Genomic DNA, 21,651 nt, shown 5'->3' on the forward strand with positions numbered 1-21,651 from the left:
TCAAGAAGCCATAGCTGTGAATGCTGTTTAAACATATAGGTCAGCTGCATTGCAAATTCAAACTGGGGAGTTTTGTGGACATTTTGACAATATCCCTGTGACTTTCCTTCTCTTATAATAGCTGGGATGCAGTGTTGCTGCAGCCATTTTCATGCGCTGTTCCAAAGCTCCGCTTGTTATAATCACAACCTTCTCTGGCCGATTTTTATGATGGCTTTGTTTGTTTATTTTTGGTTGACTCTCCCTCGCTCGCTATCAATCCAGCCCTCACCCTGGTCACTCACCTTTCCCGACTGAGCTAACCTAGTGCTGCTCCTCTCGACACACTGTCTCACTCACTGAACTGACAGGCTGTGTGCTGTAATCTCACCGCGAGGAGGGTTCTGCCTGCTTACCAGCTCTTTATTTGAGCGCTATCCTGGCACTGTCTCTTCAAAGCTTTTCTGTGCAGTCACCACGCTGCGATTTCAACACTCTCCAATGCTGCAACTTCATTGTGGTCTGACCAAAACATCAAGGGTTGTCTCATTCCATGTAGCACAATCAAAGGTTGTTCACCATGTCACACCTGTACTGATTCATACTGGCAGACTGTTTGACCACTGCTGATCACCATATCATGTTGTTATAACTGTTATATAAGGGATTGGGTAAACACATCGTGGGTTCTTTTATTTAGACTTGGCACATGGGAGCATTTATACGTAGGTAAAAAACTTGAAGACATCAGCTGCAGAGCTGTGTTTGTGTGTGCTCTGTTCAAAAGGAGAAGTGAAACTGAGACTAGATTGCAAGACATACTTCCTTTCCTGTGATGTCATGCTGCTGTCCCTTAAAGGCATATTACAATAGGCTGTGGTCTCCCTGTATCCATTTTGAACATATACCTCAAAGTGTTTGAGAGCCAGTAATAAACCTAGAGTTTCTTTTTCTACTGTGGAATATTGTTTCTGATGTTTTGGAGAAGTACCCGATTGGTGTCTCTATTCCTGGTTCATCCTCCTGGAGGAGAACAGCCCTTACCCTGAGGTCACTAGCATCGAGGGCTACTTTAAATGTTTGGTTAAAGTCTGAAGCTGCTAGCACTGGTTTGTTATTAAAATGGCTTTCAGCTTCTCGAAAGCTGCCTGGCATTTCTCAGTCCATACTACTTTTGCTTTTTTTCTGTAGCAGGTCTGTCAGCGGGGCAGCTACAGTGCTGAAGCTTGGGACGACTTACAGTAGAACTCACACATCCCTAAAAATCTTATGATTTCCTGTTTTTTTGTGGGAGTGGGAAACTGTACTACTGCTTGTACCTTTGCAGCTCTGGGCAGTACTTGTCCTTGACCCACCATATGTGCTAGGTAGGTCACCTGATCCTTAGCGAACTCACTCTTTGCGAGATTGACCACTAGATCAGCTGACTGTAATTTCTGGAAGAAGGCTTCCAGTTGGTCGCTGTACACCAGGAGGTCGTCTAGGTACACTATGCAACCAGATAAGCCGCCACTATCAGGTTCATCAGCCTTTGAAAGGTGGCTGGGATATTTCTGAGTCCAAATGGCATGACTCGACACTGGACACTGGTATAACCCACCCGGAGTTACGAAGGTGGAGACTTCCTTCACGTGGGCGGTCTAGGGAACCTGCCATCATCCTTTGAGTAAATCTGCCTTGGTAATATAGGCTGTGTTACCTACCCTATCTACACAGTCTTCCAGGCGAGGAATTGGGTAGGAGTTGGCTCAGGTCACTGCATTAACCTTTCGGTCGTCAATGCAGAGCCTTGTGGAGCCATCCAGCTTGGGCACAAGCACAATTGGGGAAGCTCCAGTTACTGCTGCTGCTAGTGATGTGACCCTGGAGTCACAGGTAGGCCAGACCAGGTAAGGATGGCAGATTTCCTTCCCTAAAGGACATTAGTGAATCTGATGATAGGTGTCATGGTCGCCATTACTGAGACTAGTTTTATATTCCAGATTTATTAATTGAATTTAAATTCCATCAGCTGCTCAAGGTGGGATTTGAACCCATGTCCCCAGAGCATTAGCCTGGGCCTCTGGATTATTAGTCCAGTGATATTACCATTGCTAGAATGGTGCAGCCTGGTTTGTCTCTACAGGTGTCTTTAAATGCAGTGAGCAGCCCTGTCAGGTTTCCTCGCTGATCTGCATTTAGGTGGGTGAATATGGTGTCCAATTTCACTAGAATTGCTGTGTTTGCTAGCCGGACAGTAGGGGGTTCAAGGTAGGCCTCACCCACGTCATCCTCAATTCATCCTCACTGTTCCGCTCATCCTCCAGGTCTATTGTTATTGGACAGACCGTTACCCGCTTGTCCCCTTCTTGGCAATGCTAGTGTTTTATCATGCTGACATGATGCAGCCTTTGTTTTTTCCTGTGGTCTGGGTGTCCGTTCGGTAGCTTACTTCCCGGAGCTTCTTTGCTACTCTGTACAGGCCACTGAGCTGGGCTTTTAGGGATTCACCCAGGATTGGTAGGAGCACTAACCCGTAGTCTCCTAGCAGAAAGATTCGGCCCTGGCATCTTTGCCTGTCTGTTTTTTCATAGCTGTTGGGGAGATTTTTAAGCGTCCTCGCACCACATCACAGAGTCGCTCACGGAACACAGTGAGGTCCTCTAAACTCCCAAAAAAGGTCTCAGATAACCAAACAGTGGGATCATCTGTCTGCAGTGCCACTTCAGCCTCCTCTGACCCAGTTTGTCTGGCCATAGACCGGGTTACCACACAGTCAGAGAAAATGCCAGGCACATTCCCCTGTAGCGGTTCTGTCTCCCTGACCTCAGTCAGCTTCTCTGAGACCACTGGAGATGTATTCACTTTTGATCCCACCAGGTCATTGCCAAGGAGCAAGTCAACTTGTCCACAGGCAAACTGGGGACGGCTCCCACAGTCATTGGTCAGAATGTAAAGAATGGCAGAGAATGACTAAAAGGTTAAGCAGGAGAAAGAAATTAGAGTATGAGAGGAAGCCAGTTAGAAATGTAAAAACAGATAGCAAGAGTTTCTACAGGTCTTTAAACAGGAAAAAAGTAAGTAAAGTGAGTGTTGATCCTCTAGGAAGAGACTGTAAAGAGTTAATAGTAGATAATGAGGAAATGGTGGAAGAAATGAGCAAATATTTTGCTTCTGTCTTCACTATAGAGGATACAAAAAACATTACAGTAATAGCTGTAAATCAGGAGGTGGAAGGGAGAGGGGAACTTGGTGAAATTACAATCACTGAGGAAGTGGTACTGAGCAAACTGATGGAGCTGCGGGCTGACAAGTCTTCGGGTCCTGATGGACTTCATCTTAGTGTCTTAAAAGAGGTGGCTAATGAGGTAGTAGATGCGTTGGTGATAATTTTCCAAAATTCGCTAGATTCTGGAAAAGTTCCATCAGACTGGAAAGTAGCAAATATAACCCCTCTGTTCAATAAGGGAGGGAGGCAGAAAACAGGAAACTACAGGCCAGTTAGCCTGACGTCTGTCATGGGGAAGGTGTTAGAATCAATCCTCAAGGAGGTTATAGCTGGGCACTTTGGGAATCTCAAGGTAATCGGGAAGAGTCAGCATAGTTTTGTGAAATGGAAATCATGTTTAACCAATTTATTGGAGTTCTTTAAAGGAGTAACATGCACTGTGGATAAAGCAGAGCCTGTAGACGTATTGTACTTGGATTTCCAGAGGACATTTGATAAGGTGCCACATCAAATGTTATTGAGGAAAATTAAAGTGCATGGTGTAGTGGGTAACATATTAGCCTGGATAGAAGATTGGTTGGCTGGCAGAAAACAGAGAGTATGCATAAATGGGTCTTCTTCTGATTGGCAGGATATGACGAGTGGACTCCCTGACGGGTCTTTGCTGGGGCCTCAACATTTTACAATTTACATCAATGACAGATGAGGGGAGTGAAGGCATAGTAGCTAAATTTGTAGATGACACAAAGATAGGTAGAAAAATATGTTGTGAAGAGGACACAAGAGGTTGCAGATGGATATAGTTAAGTCGAGCAGGTAGGCAAAATCTGGCAGATGAAGTATAATGTGGGAAAATGTGAAATTGTTCACTCTGGCAAGAAGAATAAAAAATCAGAGTATTACTTAAAGAGAGGACAGAGAATCCCAAGGTGCAGAGGGGTCCAGGTGTTCCAGTACATGAGTCACGAAAAGTTAGTATGCAGGTGCAGCAAGTAATTAAGAAGGCTAATAGAATGTTATCCTTTATTACGAGAGGAATTGAACAAAAAAGTAAGGATGTTATGCTTCATTTATACAGAGCATTGGTGAGACCACACCTCGAATACTGTGTGCAGTTTTGGTCTCTATATTTAAGGAAGAATGTAAATGTATTGGAGGCGGTTCACAAAATCACAGGATCACACAGTGCAGAAGAGGCCCTTCGGCCCATCGAGTCTGCTCCAACACATGAGAAACACCTAACCTACCTACCCAATCCCATTTACCAGCACTTGGCCCATAGCCTTGAATGCTATGACAAGCCAAGTGCTCATCAAGATACTTTTAAAGGATGTGAGGCAACCCGCCTCCACCACCCTCCCAGGCAGCGCAGTCTAGACCTCTGGGTAAAAATGTTTTTCTTCACATCCCCCCTAAACCTCCTGCCCCTCACCTTGAACTTGTGTCCCCTCATGACTGACCCTTCAACTAAGGGGAACAGCTGCTTCCGATCCACCCTGTCCATGTCCCTCATAATCTTGTACATCTCGATCAGGTCACCCCTCAGCCTTCTCCGCTCCAATGAAAACAACCCAAGTCTATCCAACCTCTCTTCATAACTTAAACGTTTCATCCCAGGCAACATCCTGGTGAATCTCCTCTGCACCCCCTCCAGTGCAATCACATCCTTCTTACAATGTGGCGACCAGAATTGCACACAGTACTCCAGCTGTGGCCTCACCAAGGTTCTATGCAATTCCAACATGACCTCCCAACTTTTGTAATTTCTGCCTCGATTGATAAAGGCAAGCATCTCATATGCCCTTTTCACCACCCCACTAACGTGCGCCTCCACCTTCAGAGATCTATGGACACACACGCCAAGGTCCCTTTGTTCCTCAGAACTTCCTAGTGTCATGCCGTTCATTAAATGCTTCCTTGTCAAATTACTTCTTCCAAAGTGCATCACCTCACACTTTTCATGGTTAAATTCCATCTGCCACTTATCCGCCCATTTGCCCATTCCATCTATATCTTCCTGTAGCCCAAGACACTTAACCTCACTGTTAACAACTCGGCCAATCTTTGTGTCATCCACAAACTTACTAATCCTACCCCCCCACATAGTCATCTATGTCGTTTATATAAATGATGAATAACAGGGGACCCAGCACAGATCCCTGTGGCACACCACTGGACATTGGCTTCCAGTCACTAAAGCAACCTTCTGTCATCACCCTCTGTCTCCTACAACTAAGCCAATTTTGAATCCACCTTATCAAATTACCCTGTATCTCATGTGCCTTTGCCTTCTTTATAAGTCTCCCATGTGGGACCTTGTCAAAGGCTTTGCTGAAATCCATATAAACTACATCAATTACACTACCCTCATCTACACACCTGGTCACCTCCTCAAATATTTCAGTCAAATTTGTTAGGCATGACCTCCCTCTGACAAAGCCATGCTGACTATCCCTGATCAAACCTTGCCTCTCCAAGTGGAGATAGATACTCTCCTTCAGAATTTTCTCCAATAGTTTCCCTACCACTGACGTGGGACTCACTGGTCTGTGGTTCCCTGGCTTATCTCTACAACCCTTCTTAAATAGTGGAACCACATTAGCTGTTCTCCAGTCTTCTGGCACCTCCCCCGTGGCCAGAGAGGAGTTAAAAATTTGGGTCAGAGCCCCTGCGATCTTCTCCCTTGCCTCCCTCAGCGGGGACTTGGGACACAAATCATCCGGACCTGGAGATTTGTCCACTTTTAAGCCTGCCAACACCTCCAATACCTTATCACTCCCTATATGAATTTGCTCAAGAACCTCGCAGTCTTTCTCGCCAAGTTCATTACCTTCATCCTCATTCTCATGGGTGAAGATAGATGTGAAGTATTCATTCAACACTCTAGCAATGTCCTCTGGCTCTGCCCATAGATTGCCCCCTTGGTCCCTAATGGGCCCAACTCTTTCCCTGGTTATCCTCTTCCCATTGATATACTTGGAGAATATCTTGGGATTTTCCCTAGTTTTACCAGCCAGAGCTTTCTCATATCCCCTCTTTGCTCTCCTAATTGCTTTCTTAAGCTCCACCCTGCACTTTCTGTACTCCACTAATGCCTCCGCTGATTTGCTCCCTTTGTACCTGCTAAAAGCCTCTTTTCCTTCTCATCGTATCCTGAATATCTCTGGTCATCCATGGTTCTCTGGGCTTGTTACTCCTTCCTATCACCCTAGAGGGAACATGTTGAGCCTGTACCCTCCCCATTTCCGCTTTGAATGCCCCCCCACTGCTCTTCTGTAGATTTCCCCACAAGTAGCTGTTCCCAGTCTACCTTGGCCAGATCCTGCCTTATTTTACTAAAATCCACTCTCCCCCAATCCAAAACATTTTTTTGCAACTTGCCTATTTCTTTGTCCATAAAAAACTTAAATTTTAACATGTTGTGGTCGCTATCACTAAAATGCTCCCCCACCACCACCTCAGCCACCTGTCCGGCTTCATTCTCCAGAATTAGGTCCAGCACTGCACCGTCCCTTGCTGGGCCCTCTACATATTGACCTAAAAAGTTCTCCAGTACACATTTCAAGAAATCTACTCCATCCAAGCCCTTAACACTATCTGAAGGATTTTCCTCTCGGCGATTTGGGGGCAGGGCCCACTTGCCGAGGGGAAAATGACACGGGATGATGTCAGGACAAACCCCCGACATCATCCCGGTCCATTTAAATCTTCAGGAAGGCGAAATCAGCCAATTAAGGCCATTGACAGGCTCATTAACCTTGTTAAAGACCCTGCCCGTCCAAGCTTAAGGCTGGTGGGCAGACCAGGAGCCCCAGCGAGCTCCAGATTATTCATGAAACTTCATCCACTGGCGGGGTGAAATTTCATGTTCGTTTCGTAAAAATTTAACAAACTTTATGTTTTTCTTATTAACATGTCCCATCTTGTGTGACATTGTCACATGAGGGGGACATGTTAATAATTTTAATATTTTTCTATTTTTTGACTTTTGTTACCTGTCAGTAAACTCCCTGAGACAGCACTGAGTCTCAGGGAGCAGTGGGCACTTTCGTGTTCATGCGCGAGAGAGCACACTTTAATACCCCCGCACAGGGAGCGCATAGCACTTCCTGTCTGGCAGCCTGCTGGGCGGGCCTTAATTGGCCCGCCCACTCAAAATGGCGGCGGGTCTGTTTCGGTGGGGTCCGCTCACCCATTGAGGGCTAAATTCTGCCCTATGTCTTTCCTAATTTAATGTTGGGAAAGTTGAAATCACCTAATATAATTACCCTATTGTTATTGTTTTTACACACCTCCGCAAATTGTGCACATATTTGCTCCTCAATTTCCCACTGACTATCTGGGGGTTTATAATAAACACCTAACAATGTGGTTGCCCCTTTTTTATTCCTAAGCTCTACCCACAAAGCTTCATTCGATGCCCCCTCCAAGATATCATCTCTCCTTACTGCAGTAACTGACTCCTTAACTAATGATGCAATGCCTCCTCCTCTTTTACTCCCTCCCCTGTCTCGCCTAAAGAGTCTATATCTCAGAATGTTGAGCTGCCAATCCCGCTCCTCCCTCAACCACATCTCAGTGATGGCTACTATATCACAATTCCACGTGTCCTCACAACATCCTGTAATACTCTTGGCATTATGTAGAGGCCATCCAGCCTTGCCTTACTCCTTTGAAGCTTAATGCAGCTGTACTCCCTCTGACTTAATTGTTTTACTGTATTATGATGTGTCCCTATTCTGCTAACATTCTATGTCCCCTCCTCCTCCCAAATTAGTTTAAACTCCTCCCAACAGCACTAGCAAACCCGCCCGCAAGGATGTTAGTCCCGCTCTGATTCAGATGTAGTCCGTCCCAATTGTACAGGTCCCAACTTCCCAGTGATCCGGGAATCTAAAACCCTCCCTCCTGCACCAACTCTTTAGCCACATGTTCATCTGCGCTATTCTCCTATTTCTGTGCTCGCTAGCACGTGGCACAGGGAGTAATCCAGAAATTACAACCAGAGAGGTCCTGCTTTTCAGTCTACTGCCTAACTCCCTGAATTCTTGATGAAAGACCTCATCCCTCTTTCTACCTATGTCATTAGTACCCACATGTACCATGATCTCTGCCTTATCACCCTTCCCCTTCAGGATGCCCTGCAGCGTTTCAGTGACATCCTGGACCCTGGCACTAAGGAGGCAACATACCATCCCGGAGTCACGTTGATGGCCACAGTAGCGCCTATCTGTTCCCCTGACTATAGCATCCCCTATTACTATTGCTCTTCCTCCCCTCCTGTACAGACAGGCTGCTTGTGGTACTAGAAGCTTGGCTCTGTCTACACTCCTTGGAGGAACCAGCGCCCTCATCAGCCTCTAAAATAGAATACCGATTTGTGAGCGGGATCCCAGGGGACTCCTAAACTACCTGCCTGTTTCTCTTGGACTGCCCGGGGGTCACCCATTCCTTTCTTTCCTCAAGTCCCTTCAACAACGGTATGACCACCTCTCTAAACGTGCTATCAATGATGCTTTCAGACTTGGGGATGCTCCACAGTGTCCCCAACTGCCGTTCCAGCTCTGAAACCCAAGCTTCCAGGAGCTGCAGCTGGACACACTTCCTACACACATGCTGGTCCCGGGCACTGGAAATGTCCCTAGCTTCCCACACAAGGAGCACACCATGGCTTTGAGCTCTCCTGCCATGACTTATCCCTTTAAATTAAACCTTTTAAATCAATTACTCTATGGCCCTTCTTTCCTGATCCTCGTTACTACAGAATATACAAACTCTAAACCAGAAAAAGACCTTAGAATATAAGCGATTAAAGTATTAAATACTTACCCGACCTTAGCCACTACTTACCAGTCATTCCTCTCCCTTGTAGCCTCTACTGCTGCAGCAGGGCAAGACCACTCTCTGAAGATTTAAGAAGTTGGATAGCAAGGAAAAAATGCAAAGAGCACCTCTTCCTCTCTGCACTGAATTCCCACTGTGCACCAAATTGCCAATACCCACAGTCACTCTGGCTGTGTCTCATTCAGGATGAGGTCTCTCTCCTGCTTGAGGTTTACTAGATTGATACCTGAAATGAGCGGGTCGTCTTTTGGGAAAAGGTTGGACAGACTGGGTTTGTTTCCACTGGAGTTTAGAAGAATGAGGGGATGGTTTGAGTGAAGCATACAAGATCCTGAAAGGGCTTGGCAAGGTGGACATGGAAAGGATGTTTCCTCTTGTGGATGAGTCCAGAACCAGGGGGCACAGTTTTAAAAATTAGGAGTTGCCCTTTTAAGAGACGAGGAGAATTTTTTTCTCTCAGAGGGTTGAGTGATTTTGGAACTCTGCCTCCAAAGGCAGTCGTGGTGGAGCCATTGAATATTTTTAGGTCAGAGTTAGATAGATGCTTGTTCAGCAGGGGAGTCAAAGGTTAGCGGAGGTGGATGAGAATGTGGAATTCGAAACACAAACAGATCATCCATAATCTTATTGAATGGCAGAGCAGGCTCGAGGGGATGAATGGCCTACTTCTGCACCTATGTTCATACGTCACCGGTCCTGACACAAGGTTGCACTCCAAGTGCACCTGGTAAAAGGGGATGGGCATGTACCCTCCTTCAATACCCTTTACCAACACCTTAGCACTTACTGCTCTCTCTGGCGGAAAGGTCATGCCTTTTCCCAGCAGTGGAGTTTGGCTGACCCTGTATCCCTCAATATCAGTATAGGTTTACTCCCTTCATTCTGGGGAAATGTGGCCACTCTTCCTCCTGATGCAAAATCCTTGTAACTCTCAGGGATTTTTAAAAACTCACCCACACTCACAGTAGCACGTCTACAGGGACTTGCTGCCTACTTCAGAGTCATAGCCTGGACTGCTCTGCTCTCTGACTGACTCCCATTTTCTGTGCCCCAAAAAAAGACCCACGGGATTTTCCAGCAACTTCCAGCAATCAGCATGGAGGCGCCCTGCCTTGCAGCAGTTAAAACACACAGGCTTGGCCGCACTCCACTTCTCAGCACCGTCCTCTCTGGACTGAGGAGGTGTTTCCAGCCGTCTCTCGTCTCCCGTGGGTGCTCAGTTTCCTATCCCTCTCCCACCTTCCATCCTTCTCAGGTGGCTGGGGGTGACTGGAGAAGGGTTTCCTTTGGGGGTGAAGGTCTGTGGACAAGTTCATGATCATCAGCCAGAGCTGCTGCCCCTGTCTGGCCCCTGTTACTCTCTGCCCCTCTGGGTGAGTTCTTATTGGGGAGATCGTGAACTCCTGGAGGAGAATTGTTTCACAAAGGAAAAACAGAATTACCTGGAAAAACTCAGCAGGTCTGGCAGCATCGGCGGAGAAGAAAAGAGTTGATGTTTCGAGTCCTCATGACCCTTCGACAGAACTTGAGTTCGAGTTGAAACATAAGCTGGTTTAAGGTGTGTGTGTGGGGGGCGGAGAGAGAGAGGTGGAGGGGGGTGTGGTTGTAGGGACAAACAAGCAGTGATAGAAGCAGATCATCAAAAGATGTCAACAACAATAGTACAAAAGAACACATAGGTGTTAAAGTTGGTGATATTATCTAAACGAATGTGTTAATTAAGAATGGATGGTAGGGCACTCAAGGTATAGCTCTAGTGGGGGTGGGGAGAGCATAAAAGATTTTAAAATATTTAAAAATAATGGAAATAGGTGGGAAAAGAAAAATCTATATAATTTATTGGAAAAAAAAGGAAGGGGGAAACAGAAAGGGGGTGGGGATGGGGGAGGGAGCTCACGACCTAAAGTTGTTGAATTCAATATTCAGTCCGGAAGGCTGTAAAGTGCCTAGTCGGAAGATGAGGTGTTGTTCCTCCAAAGGGTCATGAGGACTCGAAACGTCAACTCTTTTCTTCTCCGCCGATGTTGCCAGACCTGCTGAGTTTTTCCAGGTAATTCTGTTTTTGTTTTGGATTTCCAGCATCCGTAGTTTTTTTGTTTTTATTTTTGTTTCACAAAGGCTTTCGTAGGTGACTTCAATTTCAAGTGCCCATACCCTCCACCGGCAAAAATCAGGTTACTTAAACTGTTCAAATCCCAGGTACATCTGGTCAGGCCATATCCAGCCGGGGGGTGGGTAGGGGGTACAGAATTTCTGATGGTAAGTTTCTGGCACTAGCCGGTACACATTTAAAACAGCCCTTTTTGCTGCCTCATGGCATTTGGCACTTTCCTCGGTCAAGAGTGAATAAACCCCATGAGGTTCCCTATCAGCTGACCCTGCAACTGCAGGCCGGCCCCTTCAACTGCTATCCGAACCTTTCAGAAGAGATAAAGAAGCTGGTCACCTCTTCCTCAACAAACTTGGGGTTTAAGCGGGAAAACTTGAATATCTCAGCCCTTAAATCTGAGCTGGGAGTGGCGAAGTCTTCACTGGACACAGTGGGATCTTCCTTCTCAACTTGAGCTGTTTTAATTTAAACTCCTTTTCCTTTTCTCTTTCCTGGAATTTGCTGTCCAACTTCTGTTCCTGCCTATATCTCTCTTTTCTCCTTTCCTCAAATTCCAGTCCTAATTTCCGCTGCTCCGATCTTAAATTTTCTGCCGCTAATTAATCTGTTTCAATGCCCTCAATTTCCACCTCTAGATGTTCCACCACCTGTTTTAAGTTTTACATTTCTCTGTCTATCGGTCAGAACTCCACCTCTAGGTGCCGAGCTACACCTTTTAATTCTTCCATGGACAATGCCCTTAACCTCTCTCTAGTTATCTCATCTTGCTCTATGAAAGCTTTGACATTAAATGTGGACATTCTAGCACTTTAGTATTAGACCCAAGAAAGCCTTTTGCAGTTTTTAAATGGCTTTTGAAGGAACAATTTACTTTCTCCACTCCAATTCCTTCATCAGTCTGTGGGAACAATTGCAGACGTAAGCCCCCAATCTGGTTATAACCAGGTGAGAAGGGGTGAACTGGCTCCCCTCTATTCAACCCCCTTGGTTGGTCACAGCAAAGGCTTAAGTTTCTTTTCACAAGGTTATGCCTTTTCTAAATTCTTGTATTTAACTGTTTAAGCTGTGAGCAATAAGCACCCAATCAAACAAGGTTTTCTTGAGCCAAAGAAAGAACAAATTTATTAATCACTAAACATGAGCAAAATAATAAAAACATAACATCGAGCATTCAGCCCTCATGCAGTCATTAGGACACACACCCCCACACAAACACACTCACACACCTACACACACAAACACACACACACACCCCCACACATACCCACACACCCACACACTCCCACACACCACAGAAACATACACACACACAAACACACACACACCACAGAAACATACACACACACAAACTCACACACACACACACACACACACACACACACACACCCACACACAAACACACACCCACACACAAACACACTCATACACCTACACACACTCACACACCACACACACAAACACACACACACACCCCCACACATACCCACACACCCACACACCCCCACACACACACAACCACACACACACCCACCAATCCACACACCCGCAAGCCCACACATAAACACACTCACACACACCCACACTAAACACTAAACACACTCACACAAACATACACAACACAAACACACACACAAAACAAACACTTACGCACGCACCACGCGCGCGCACACACACACACCTGACAAACACACAAACATCCACTCATACACACAAACACACACACAGACCGCACAAACACACAGACCATACAAACTCACACACACACACCACATAAACACACACACACCACACAAACTCACACACATCACACAAACTCACACACACACCACACACACACACACACACACACACACAAACACTCACTCACTCACAGGTATCAAAAATAAGGGGAGTTAGAGTCCAATACAAAAAAGATAAAAGAATATATGGTTAAGTGTCCTTTGATTGCCCAAAAAGCATAGATTTTAAATGTTGAGGTCAATTTGGGTTAGTTACTTGGATGTGATCAGATCTAGAAGATGTTGCAATTATTACAAGATCTTGGTTTGCTGGTAGGTTTTTGGTAGAGTTAGCCTCTCAAACCCGGTAACACACTTATTCCAAAAGAGAGAGAGGGAGAGAAAGCAGTCTTCAGCCTGTTTCCTCTGCTGAAGACTTTCTTGACACCGTGTATGTCACTTGCAATCTCACTCAAATGGCTGGGCAGCCTTTGCTTTGAAACACTTCACCCATTGTGTATTTCCAAGAGGCTTTGGATGTGTCTGCCTGTGGCAGCCAATGTTTCAATACGCAGTACTTTCTATTCTTTAATGTCTCTTCCTTAGACAGTTATGAGTTTTGATGGATTATAGGAAACGCCTCTCTATTCACACTCCCCCTGAGGGTGATTTGCTGGTTTCTCAGCTTCACCTTGTATTTTTAAGCAGTTTGTCCCTTGGTTGTAAGATTTGCAGTCGGTTGGAAGTTGAAAAATCATAGCCAGAATCTTACGCTGTTTGTGGGGGAAATCACATGAAATCATGAGAGACGACGTTGGGTGCACGTCCCGATGTCATTGCGCTCGTAGATAACATTACGGTCAGCAGGTGCGCGTGAGAGTCAGAAGCGCGCCCACCCATAATTAAGCGGGTAATTAAGCCCATTAAGGGGCCACTTGTCAGTGATTTTAGGCGGCCCGTCCAGTTTTATGGTTGGTGGACGGGCCCAACGACCAGGTGGCCTTCTCATTTTCGCTACAAACTCCACCCAGGGCGGGATGAAATGTCCGGGGTTAAATAAAATATGAGGAGACGTTGGAGGGATGATCCGCCGTGTAGTCTGCTGCCTGGTGCTTGCATTTACAGTATCGTCACAGTTTGCAGCATTTATTGAGCTCATTTCATTTCTAAACTCCTGCAGCTCCCCTGAGGCAGCACCACAGCAGCCGCCAGCCTTCAGGGAGTGGGAGACCTCACCCCCCTCCCTTCTCTCTCAGCGCACGCCCTCGTCCCGCATTCCCCCCGGGCAACAGGGAACCTTTCTCAGCGCATGTTTCACGCTGGCCAGCCGCTGACTGACCAGCCAGCGTGAAATTGCGTTCATGGGCCAATCGTGGGCGGAAGCGCATTTCACGTCCACTTTCATGGGCCCACCAATCGCGCCCACCCGTAACGTTCAGGCCCATGTTTTCAAAAATGATGGGGCACAGCCAGGTGACACACCTTTAACATAATAAAACATCCCAAGATGTTTCACATAGATCAGACAAAATGTGATGTTGAGATACCTAGGGAGATATTAGGACAGGTGACCAAAAGATTGGTCAGAGGTAGGTTTTTAAGCACAGTCTTAAAGGAGGAGAGAGAGGCTTAGGTCCCCAGGCAGCTGAAGGCACGGCTGCCCTTGGTGGAGTGACGAAAATCTGGGATGCGCAAGAATTGGAGGAACACAGGGGTCTCAGTGGGTTATGGGGCTGGAGGAAGTTATAGAGATAGAGAGAAGACAGGGTTTAGTGATGTAGTCCATGGTGAAATGGTGGCCTTTTACTCAGCGCTGGTGGATGAAGGGTTTTTGGTGGATTCATTGGAATGAGGGGACATATTTTCACAGGAAAAGAACGGGAAGGGGAGGGGTATGTAGATGCCTAGGGGAGGCCAAATTTAAAAAAAGATGTTCCGCAGAAGGAGAGACTTTGCAAATTTCCATGTCCCAGTGGAACCATTCACTCACAGATGAACAAAATCAGATTGTTCACAGATAACGGATCACATTTCTTAAATATTTCTGTCTCTAGTCGATAATTTGACTTATCTAATGAGCTCAATGTGATCGAAATGGATCACCAGGAAACACTTCAAACTTGGAACGAAAACAGAAAATGCTGGAAAAACTCAGCAGGTCTGATAGCATCTGAAGAAGGGTCATACAGACTCGAAACATTAACAGTTTCTTTCTCCACAGATGCTGTCAGACCTGCTGAGTTTTTCCAGCATTTTCTGGGGTTTTTTTCAGATTTCCAGCATCCGCAGTATTTTTCTTTTATTTTACTTTAAACTTGGATCTAAAATATTCCCAAATGAGAATCCATGGGAAATCATAAAATCCATTGGAATCCTACACAATGGAATGAATGGCTTTGGGTTGACTCGATTGTTGTTCTATGTATTGGAGTGAATGGGAAGAGATTAATCCTTTGGGATTCTGGACAATGGTAGTGAATGGGAATGGGTTTGGTCCTTTGGCATTCTGGACGATGGAAGTGAATGGGAATGGGTTTGGTCCTTTGGGATTCTGGACAATGGGAGTGAATGGGAAGGGGTTTGGTCCATTGGGATTCTGGGCAATGGGAGTGAATGGGAATGGGTTTGGTTCATTGGGATTCTGGGCAATGGGAGTGAATGGGAATGGGTTTGGTTCATTGGGATTCTGGGCAATGGGAGTGAATGGGAATGGGTTTGGTTCATTGGGATTCTGGACAATGGGAGTGAATGGAAATGGGTTTGGTTCATTGGGATTCTGGACAATGGGAGTGAATGGGAAGGGGTTTGGTTCATTGGGATTCTGGGCAATGGGAGTGAATGGGAATGGGTTTGGTTCATTGGGATTCTGGGCAATGGGAGTGAATGGGAATGGGTTTGGTTCATTGAGATTCTGGACAATGGGAGTGAATGGGAATGGGTTTGGTTCATTGGGATTCTGGGCAATGGGAGCGAATGGGAAGGGGTTTGGTTCATTGGGATTCTGGACAATGGGAGTGAATAGGAAGGGGTTTGGTTCATTGGGATTCTGGACAATGGGAGTGAATGGGAATGGGTTTGCTTCATTGGGATTCTGGGCAATGGGAGTGAATGGGAAGGGGTTTGGTTCATTGGGATTCTGGGCAATGGGAGTGAATGGGAAGGGGTTTGGTTCATTGGGATTCTGGACAAAGGGAGTGAATGGGAAGGGGTTTGGTTCATTGGGATTCTGGACAATGGGAGTGAATGGGAAGGGGTTTGGTTCATTGGGATTCTGGACAAAGGGAGTGAATGGGAAGGGGTTTGGTTCATTGGGATTCTGGACAATGGGAGTGAATGGGAAGGGGTTTGGTTCATTGGGAATCTGGACAATGGGAGCGAATGGGAAGGGGTTTGGTTCAATGGGATTCTATGCTTAAATTGTAGTCATGCTTGTCTAATCTGGCCTTCTGAAAGCTGGGTATACTTTCCAATTTGGTTCACTACTCAACTGATCTGCTCTTTGTGACCCCATCCTTTTTCCCCATACAGGTCACTACATGGGAATGACATCTCCACTCTTCCCAAAGGAATCTTTGGCGATGTGGCTTCTCTATCTCACCTGTAAGTAAAGGATATGTTCATTGAACATAATATTAAACAATTGGTGTTAGTTCACCAAAGCTTTTTCATGTTTATCCGATCACAGAATTGTTATGGTGCAGAAGGGGGCCATTCGGCCCATCATGTCTGCACCATCTCTCTGAAGGCGCATTATGACTCAGTCCATTCTTCTGTCTTTTCCCCAAACCCCTGCACATTGTTTCTGTTTAAATAATCATCTAATGCCCTCCTGAATGCCTCGACTGAACCTGCCTCCGCCACACTTCCAGGCAGTGCATTCCAGACCCGAACCACTCGCTGTGTGAAAAAGTCTTTTCCTCACGTCACATTTGAGCCTTTTGCAAATTTAAATCTGTGCCCTCGCATCCTTGATCCTTTTACATGCGGGAATAGTTTCTCCCTATCTGCTCCGTCCAGCCCCCTCATGATCCAGTCAAGACAAGGATCTGTATCACTTACTGATCTCACCCAGGAGAGCTGGAGAGGCTCTGACATTGGCCTTGGCTTTGTCAGGGGGCAGGAGCGCAGTGTCGGGGAGCAAGTAGTCAGCTTCCTCCTACTGCTGACAATTTGGTTTTTTTATTCATTCTTGAGATGTGAGCATTGCTGGCAAGGCCAGCATCTGTTCCCCACATTGCCCTTTGAGAGCAGTTAAGAGTCAACCACATGGCTGTGGGTCTGGAGTCACATGTAGGCCAGGCTGGATAAGGACGGCAGATTTCCTTCCCTAAAGGGCATCAGATGGGGTTGTTTTAATGACAAAATATGATAGTTTCACGGTTACCATTACTGAGTGCAGCTTTATCTTCCAGATTTTTTTAACTTGAATTTAAACTCCACCAGCTGCCTTGGTGGGATTCGAAACCAGGCCTCTAGATTACTAGGTCAGTGACATTAGCACTACTCCAACATCTCCACTTTATGAATGCCATTGGAATTAAGTGGGTGTCAGATGACGGCAAAATCAGGGTCAAACGTTAACACTAGCAGCAGTGCAGCTCCTGACTAGATTCCCGAAACACAATGACAATATGAAAGACTTGCATTTATATAGCGCCTTTCACCTCAGGACACCCACAAAATGCTTAACAGCCAATGAAGTACTTTTTGAAGTAGCAACTGTTGCAACGTAGGAAACACAGCTGCCAATTTGCGCACAGCAGGATCCACAAATGCAATAACGACCAGACAGTCTGTTTTTAATGATGTTTGGCTGTGGGACAAATATTGGCGAGGACAGCAGGGATAACTCCCCTGCTCTTCTTTGAAATAGGACCATGGGACCTTTTACATCCAGATGGGGCCTCGGTTTAATCTCTCATCTGAAATACACCACCTCTGACAGGGCAGCACTCCCTCAGTACTGCACTGGGATTGTTGACCTAAGTCATGTGCTCAAGTCTCTGGAGTGGATTTTTAACCCACAGCCTTCAGGCTCGAAGGCAAGAGCACTCCCCACTTCAAAAGCACATCATTGGCTGTAAAATGCTTTGAGTTGTCCTGAGGTTGTGAAAGGTGCTCTATAAATGCAAATCTATTTAACTCCCATAGAAATTGTTCCCCTTTATACTCATGAAAGAACTTGCCTTAATATATCTTTTTATTTTAACCCCTGAAAAGCACTTCACATACAATGAGATATTTTTTGAATTTCTGTGAGTGAATGGACAGCTATCTTGAACACAGTATGATCCCACAAACAAGAATTGAGAAATATGCTCATGTGTTTTTGACAGTATTGGACAAGGAAGGGATTTGTCCTCTTCACATACAGCCATGGGATCCTTAACATCCATTAGAACAGGGCTTCAGTTTAACTCCTCAGTTAAGTAACAACACCTCTGACAGTGAAGCACTCTCTCTCAGTATTGGTTGATTTTTTTCTCTCAAGTGGGGCTTGAACCCACAGCCTTCTGACTCAGACAGTGATACACAGCTGACACAGGGTGCAATGTGCTGTACCTAATTGGGGAATTATACAATGGAGTAAAACTCTTCCTGAATCTCTCCCTTTCTCACTTTCTTTCAGTGCCATTGGAGCCAACCCACTCTACTGTGACTGCAATCTCCGCTGGCTTTCAGACTGGGTTAAAACTGGGTACAAAGAGCCTGGCATTGCCCGCTGTGCTGGGCCAGGAGACATGGAGGGCAAGCTCCTTTTGACAACTCCCGCCAAGAAGTTTGAGTGCCAGGGTAAGAGGTGTCTTTTCTCTCTCAATATACCTGGAGTTGTGAGCTGGCTTATACCATTACCCCCTTAAGCCCCTCACACCAGGAGAATCCCCTGACTTCATGTTGGGTTACACCATCATAGATACCCGCTGGGCTAAGTCTCGGCCAGCTATTTGGTAGTCTCACAGACTGTCCACCCACGCACCTTTCAGCAAGCAGTGATTCACTTAGACTCCAGATACAGCATTGCTCCAGATAGACTCCAGATTTAGCAGTGACCAACATAGATTCCAGGTTCAGCATTGCTGCAGATAGCAACACCAGATTCAGAAATGATTCACGTAGACGCCAGATTCAGTGCCATTCCTCCCAGACGGCAACAGCAACGAGCATTTATATGGCACCTTTAACACAATGAAACATCCTAAGGCATTTGATGGGAATGTAAATTAGATGCACTTTAACAACGAGAAACGGCAGGAGATATTAGGACCGGTGACCCAAAAGCTTGAATAAAGGGATAGGATTTAAACAGGGTGTTAAGAGAGCAAGGAGATGCAGAGAGGTTTAAGGAAGGACTCCCAGGGTTTCAGGAGCAGGCAACTGAAGGCACAGCCACCAATTGTGAAGTGATCAAAATCAGGGATGTGCAAGGGTCCAGAATTGGAAGAGCACAGAGAACTCAAAGTGTTGTTGGGCTGGAAGACGGTTACAGTAGCTTCGTGAGGGAGAGTTTTATTGGTTCATTTTTGCCTCACTCCTGTATTTGAAGTTTAGGTCCCTCATGGAGATGCTATCCTGTTACTCAGTTCCTCTCGATGTATTCTGGGTACACTGATATCATTGGTCATTACTAAGATAGAAGAGATTACTAGAATACTCACTGATCTGCCAGATCATTGCTCAAGGACAAAGGATTAAATGAAGTGTTGATATTTCACAACTAATCAACTTCTGCTCGAAAGTTAAACACCAGACTTGCTGGAGTCTCCCAGCAGGCGAGAGATTGCTTTCTGTGTCACACAACACCATGTTGTTCTAAAACAAAAACAGAATTACCTGGAAAAACTCAGCAGGTCTGGCAGCATCGGCGGAGAAGAAAAGAGTTGACGTTTCGAGTCCTCATTGGGGGAGGGGGGGGGCAGAGAGAGAGAAGTGGAGGGGGTTGGTGTGGTTGTAGGGACAAACAAGCAGTGATAGAAGCAGATCATCAAAAGATGTCAACAACCATGTTGTTCTACATAGGTCCAACAGAGCTGAGCATCTTGGCAAAGTGTAGCCCTTGCCTGTCCAACCCCTGCAAGAACCAAGGAACTTGCCAGGATGACCCCTTGGATTATTACAGATGCAGCTGCCCGTATGGCTACAAGGTAAAAGCAGCTTCACAGTGATTCTTCCGAACCCCTCGATTAGATTCCAGTCTGTAACTCACTCTCAGGTATCTGTTATTCTATATATAAACCACCCCGAACCCCTCGATTAGATTTCAGTCTGTAACTCGCTCCCGGGTAGCTGTTATTCTATATAAGAGACAAGTAAAGAAACAAAAGATGTGTCCAGAGGAGGTGTAAATGACTACAGCAGAATAGCAGGGGGGGGGGGGGGTGAAGGAAGCATGAATTTTGTACTTGTCTCATTATCACCTCCTTCTGCTGTGCACTATCACCCTTCAATCTTTATTTCTTTCTTACTCTCCCCCACCCATCCTTTCCCTGGCTCTTTACTTGTTTATAAATGGCGAGATCTGCAGGAGCTTCCTGTTCTGATGAAAGGTCCTCGACTGGAATCGTTAACTCTGCGTCTCCGCCTGACCTGCTCAAGCAGTTTGTGTTTTTAATTTCAGATTTCCAGCATTATGTTTTCGCCCTACTTGCCAAACTCCTTTCTTGCTGAATAAACTGGGGGGTGGGCATCTGGTCTTTTTCTGCATCTCCTGCAGATTGTCTGACTGCACCACATCGCGGTGAGAGAGGTCAAACAGACCGGCTGTCTTTTTCCCTTGCGTCTAACTTTGATTATAACTGGATTCAAGCCAGCTGATATAGGGTTAGGCAACCTGATAGGAATACAGGGACAGGAGCAGGCCATTCAGCCCCTCAAGCATGTTCTGCCATTCAGTGTGACCATGCTGATCTGTAATTCCAAACTCCCTTTCCCCTCCCTGGTTAACAAGAATCTGTAACCACAGGTTTAAAAGTAGCGGTTGACACAACATCAATTGTCATTTTGTGAAAGAGAGTTCCGAATTTCTACCACCCTTTGCATGTCGAAGCATTGGCTAACTTCACTCCTGAAAGGCCTGCTTCTAATTGGTCGTCTCTGTCCCTTAGTTCTCTCCAGGCTGTGGATACAGTTCCATACAGCACCATTGCCCCTGTGCCCTTTGAAAGAGCTGCACCTGCTCTTTTCCCCATAGCCCTGCAATTTTTACCCTTCAAGTATTTATCCAATTCTTTGAGTGTTACAATTGAATCTGCTTCCATCCTCCTGTCAGGCAGTGCATTCCAGATCTGGACAACTTACTGTGCAAAAGAATTTACCCCACCTTCACCCACCCTGCCCCCACCCCCACACCGCCCCCCCACCCCCCACCCCACCCCCGGCCACTCCCACCCACCACCTCCCCTAATCCCCGGATCCTATGCCAACTATATTAAATCTGAGTCTTCTGGTTACTGATCCTCCCTTCGGTAGAAGCAGTTTCCCTTTATTTACTCTGTCAAAACTTCTCCTCGATTTTGAACAATCACAGTGCCCCGTGCCGTCCGATCACACCCTTTCTTCACTGACAGTGGTCGCCAAGCCCTTCAGTGAGTGCAGAATCCAACCAGAAAGTGACATTGTTTTTTTTTCTCCAACTCTTCCAGGGCAGACACTGTGAATCTCCAATCAACGCCTGCATCAGTAACCCTTGTGAGAACGGAGGGACGTGCCATGTGAAAGAGAGTGACCACAGTCCATTCTGGTGAGCGGAGATCCGTTTGTACGCTGTCATCTCCCTTATTTTTACTGGATCCTAA

General features: G+C 46.1%; 1 protein-coding gene across 1 annotated transcript in view; it reads left to right on the plus strand.

Annotated features, from left to right (window-relative positions):
- LOC121289696 (slit homolog 1 protein-like) overlaps positions 1 to 21,651 on the plus strand; it is an 810,815-nt gene that overhangs the window by 767,163 nt on the left and 22,001 nt on the right. The window contains exons 25-28 of the mRNA XM_041209320.1: positions 16,388 to 16,459; positions 18,489 to 18,652; positions 19,877 to 20,001; positions 21,499 to 21,596. Coding sequence (XP_041065254.1) covers positions 16,388 to 16,459; positions 18,489 to 18,652; positions 19,877 to 20,001; positions 21,499 to 21,596 — 459 coding nt within the window. The remainder of the gene's footprint in view (positions 1 to 16,387; positions 16,460 to 18,488; positions 18,653 to 19,876; positions 20,002 to 21,498; positions 21,597 to 21,651) is intronic.

The sequence above is a fragment of the Carcharodon carcharias genome, chromosome 17, assembly GCF_017639515.1.
Source record: "Carcharodon carcharias isolate sCarCar2 chromosome 17, sCarCar2.pri, whole genome shotgun sequence".
NCBI classification, from domain to species: domain Eukaryota; kingdom Metazoa; phylum Chordata; class Chondrichthyes; order Lamniformes; family Lamnidae; genus Carcharodon; species Carcharodon carcharias.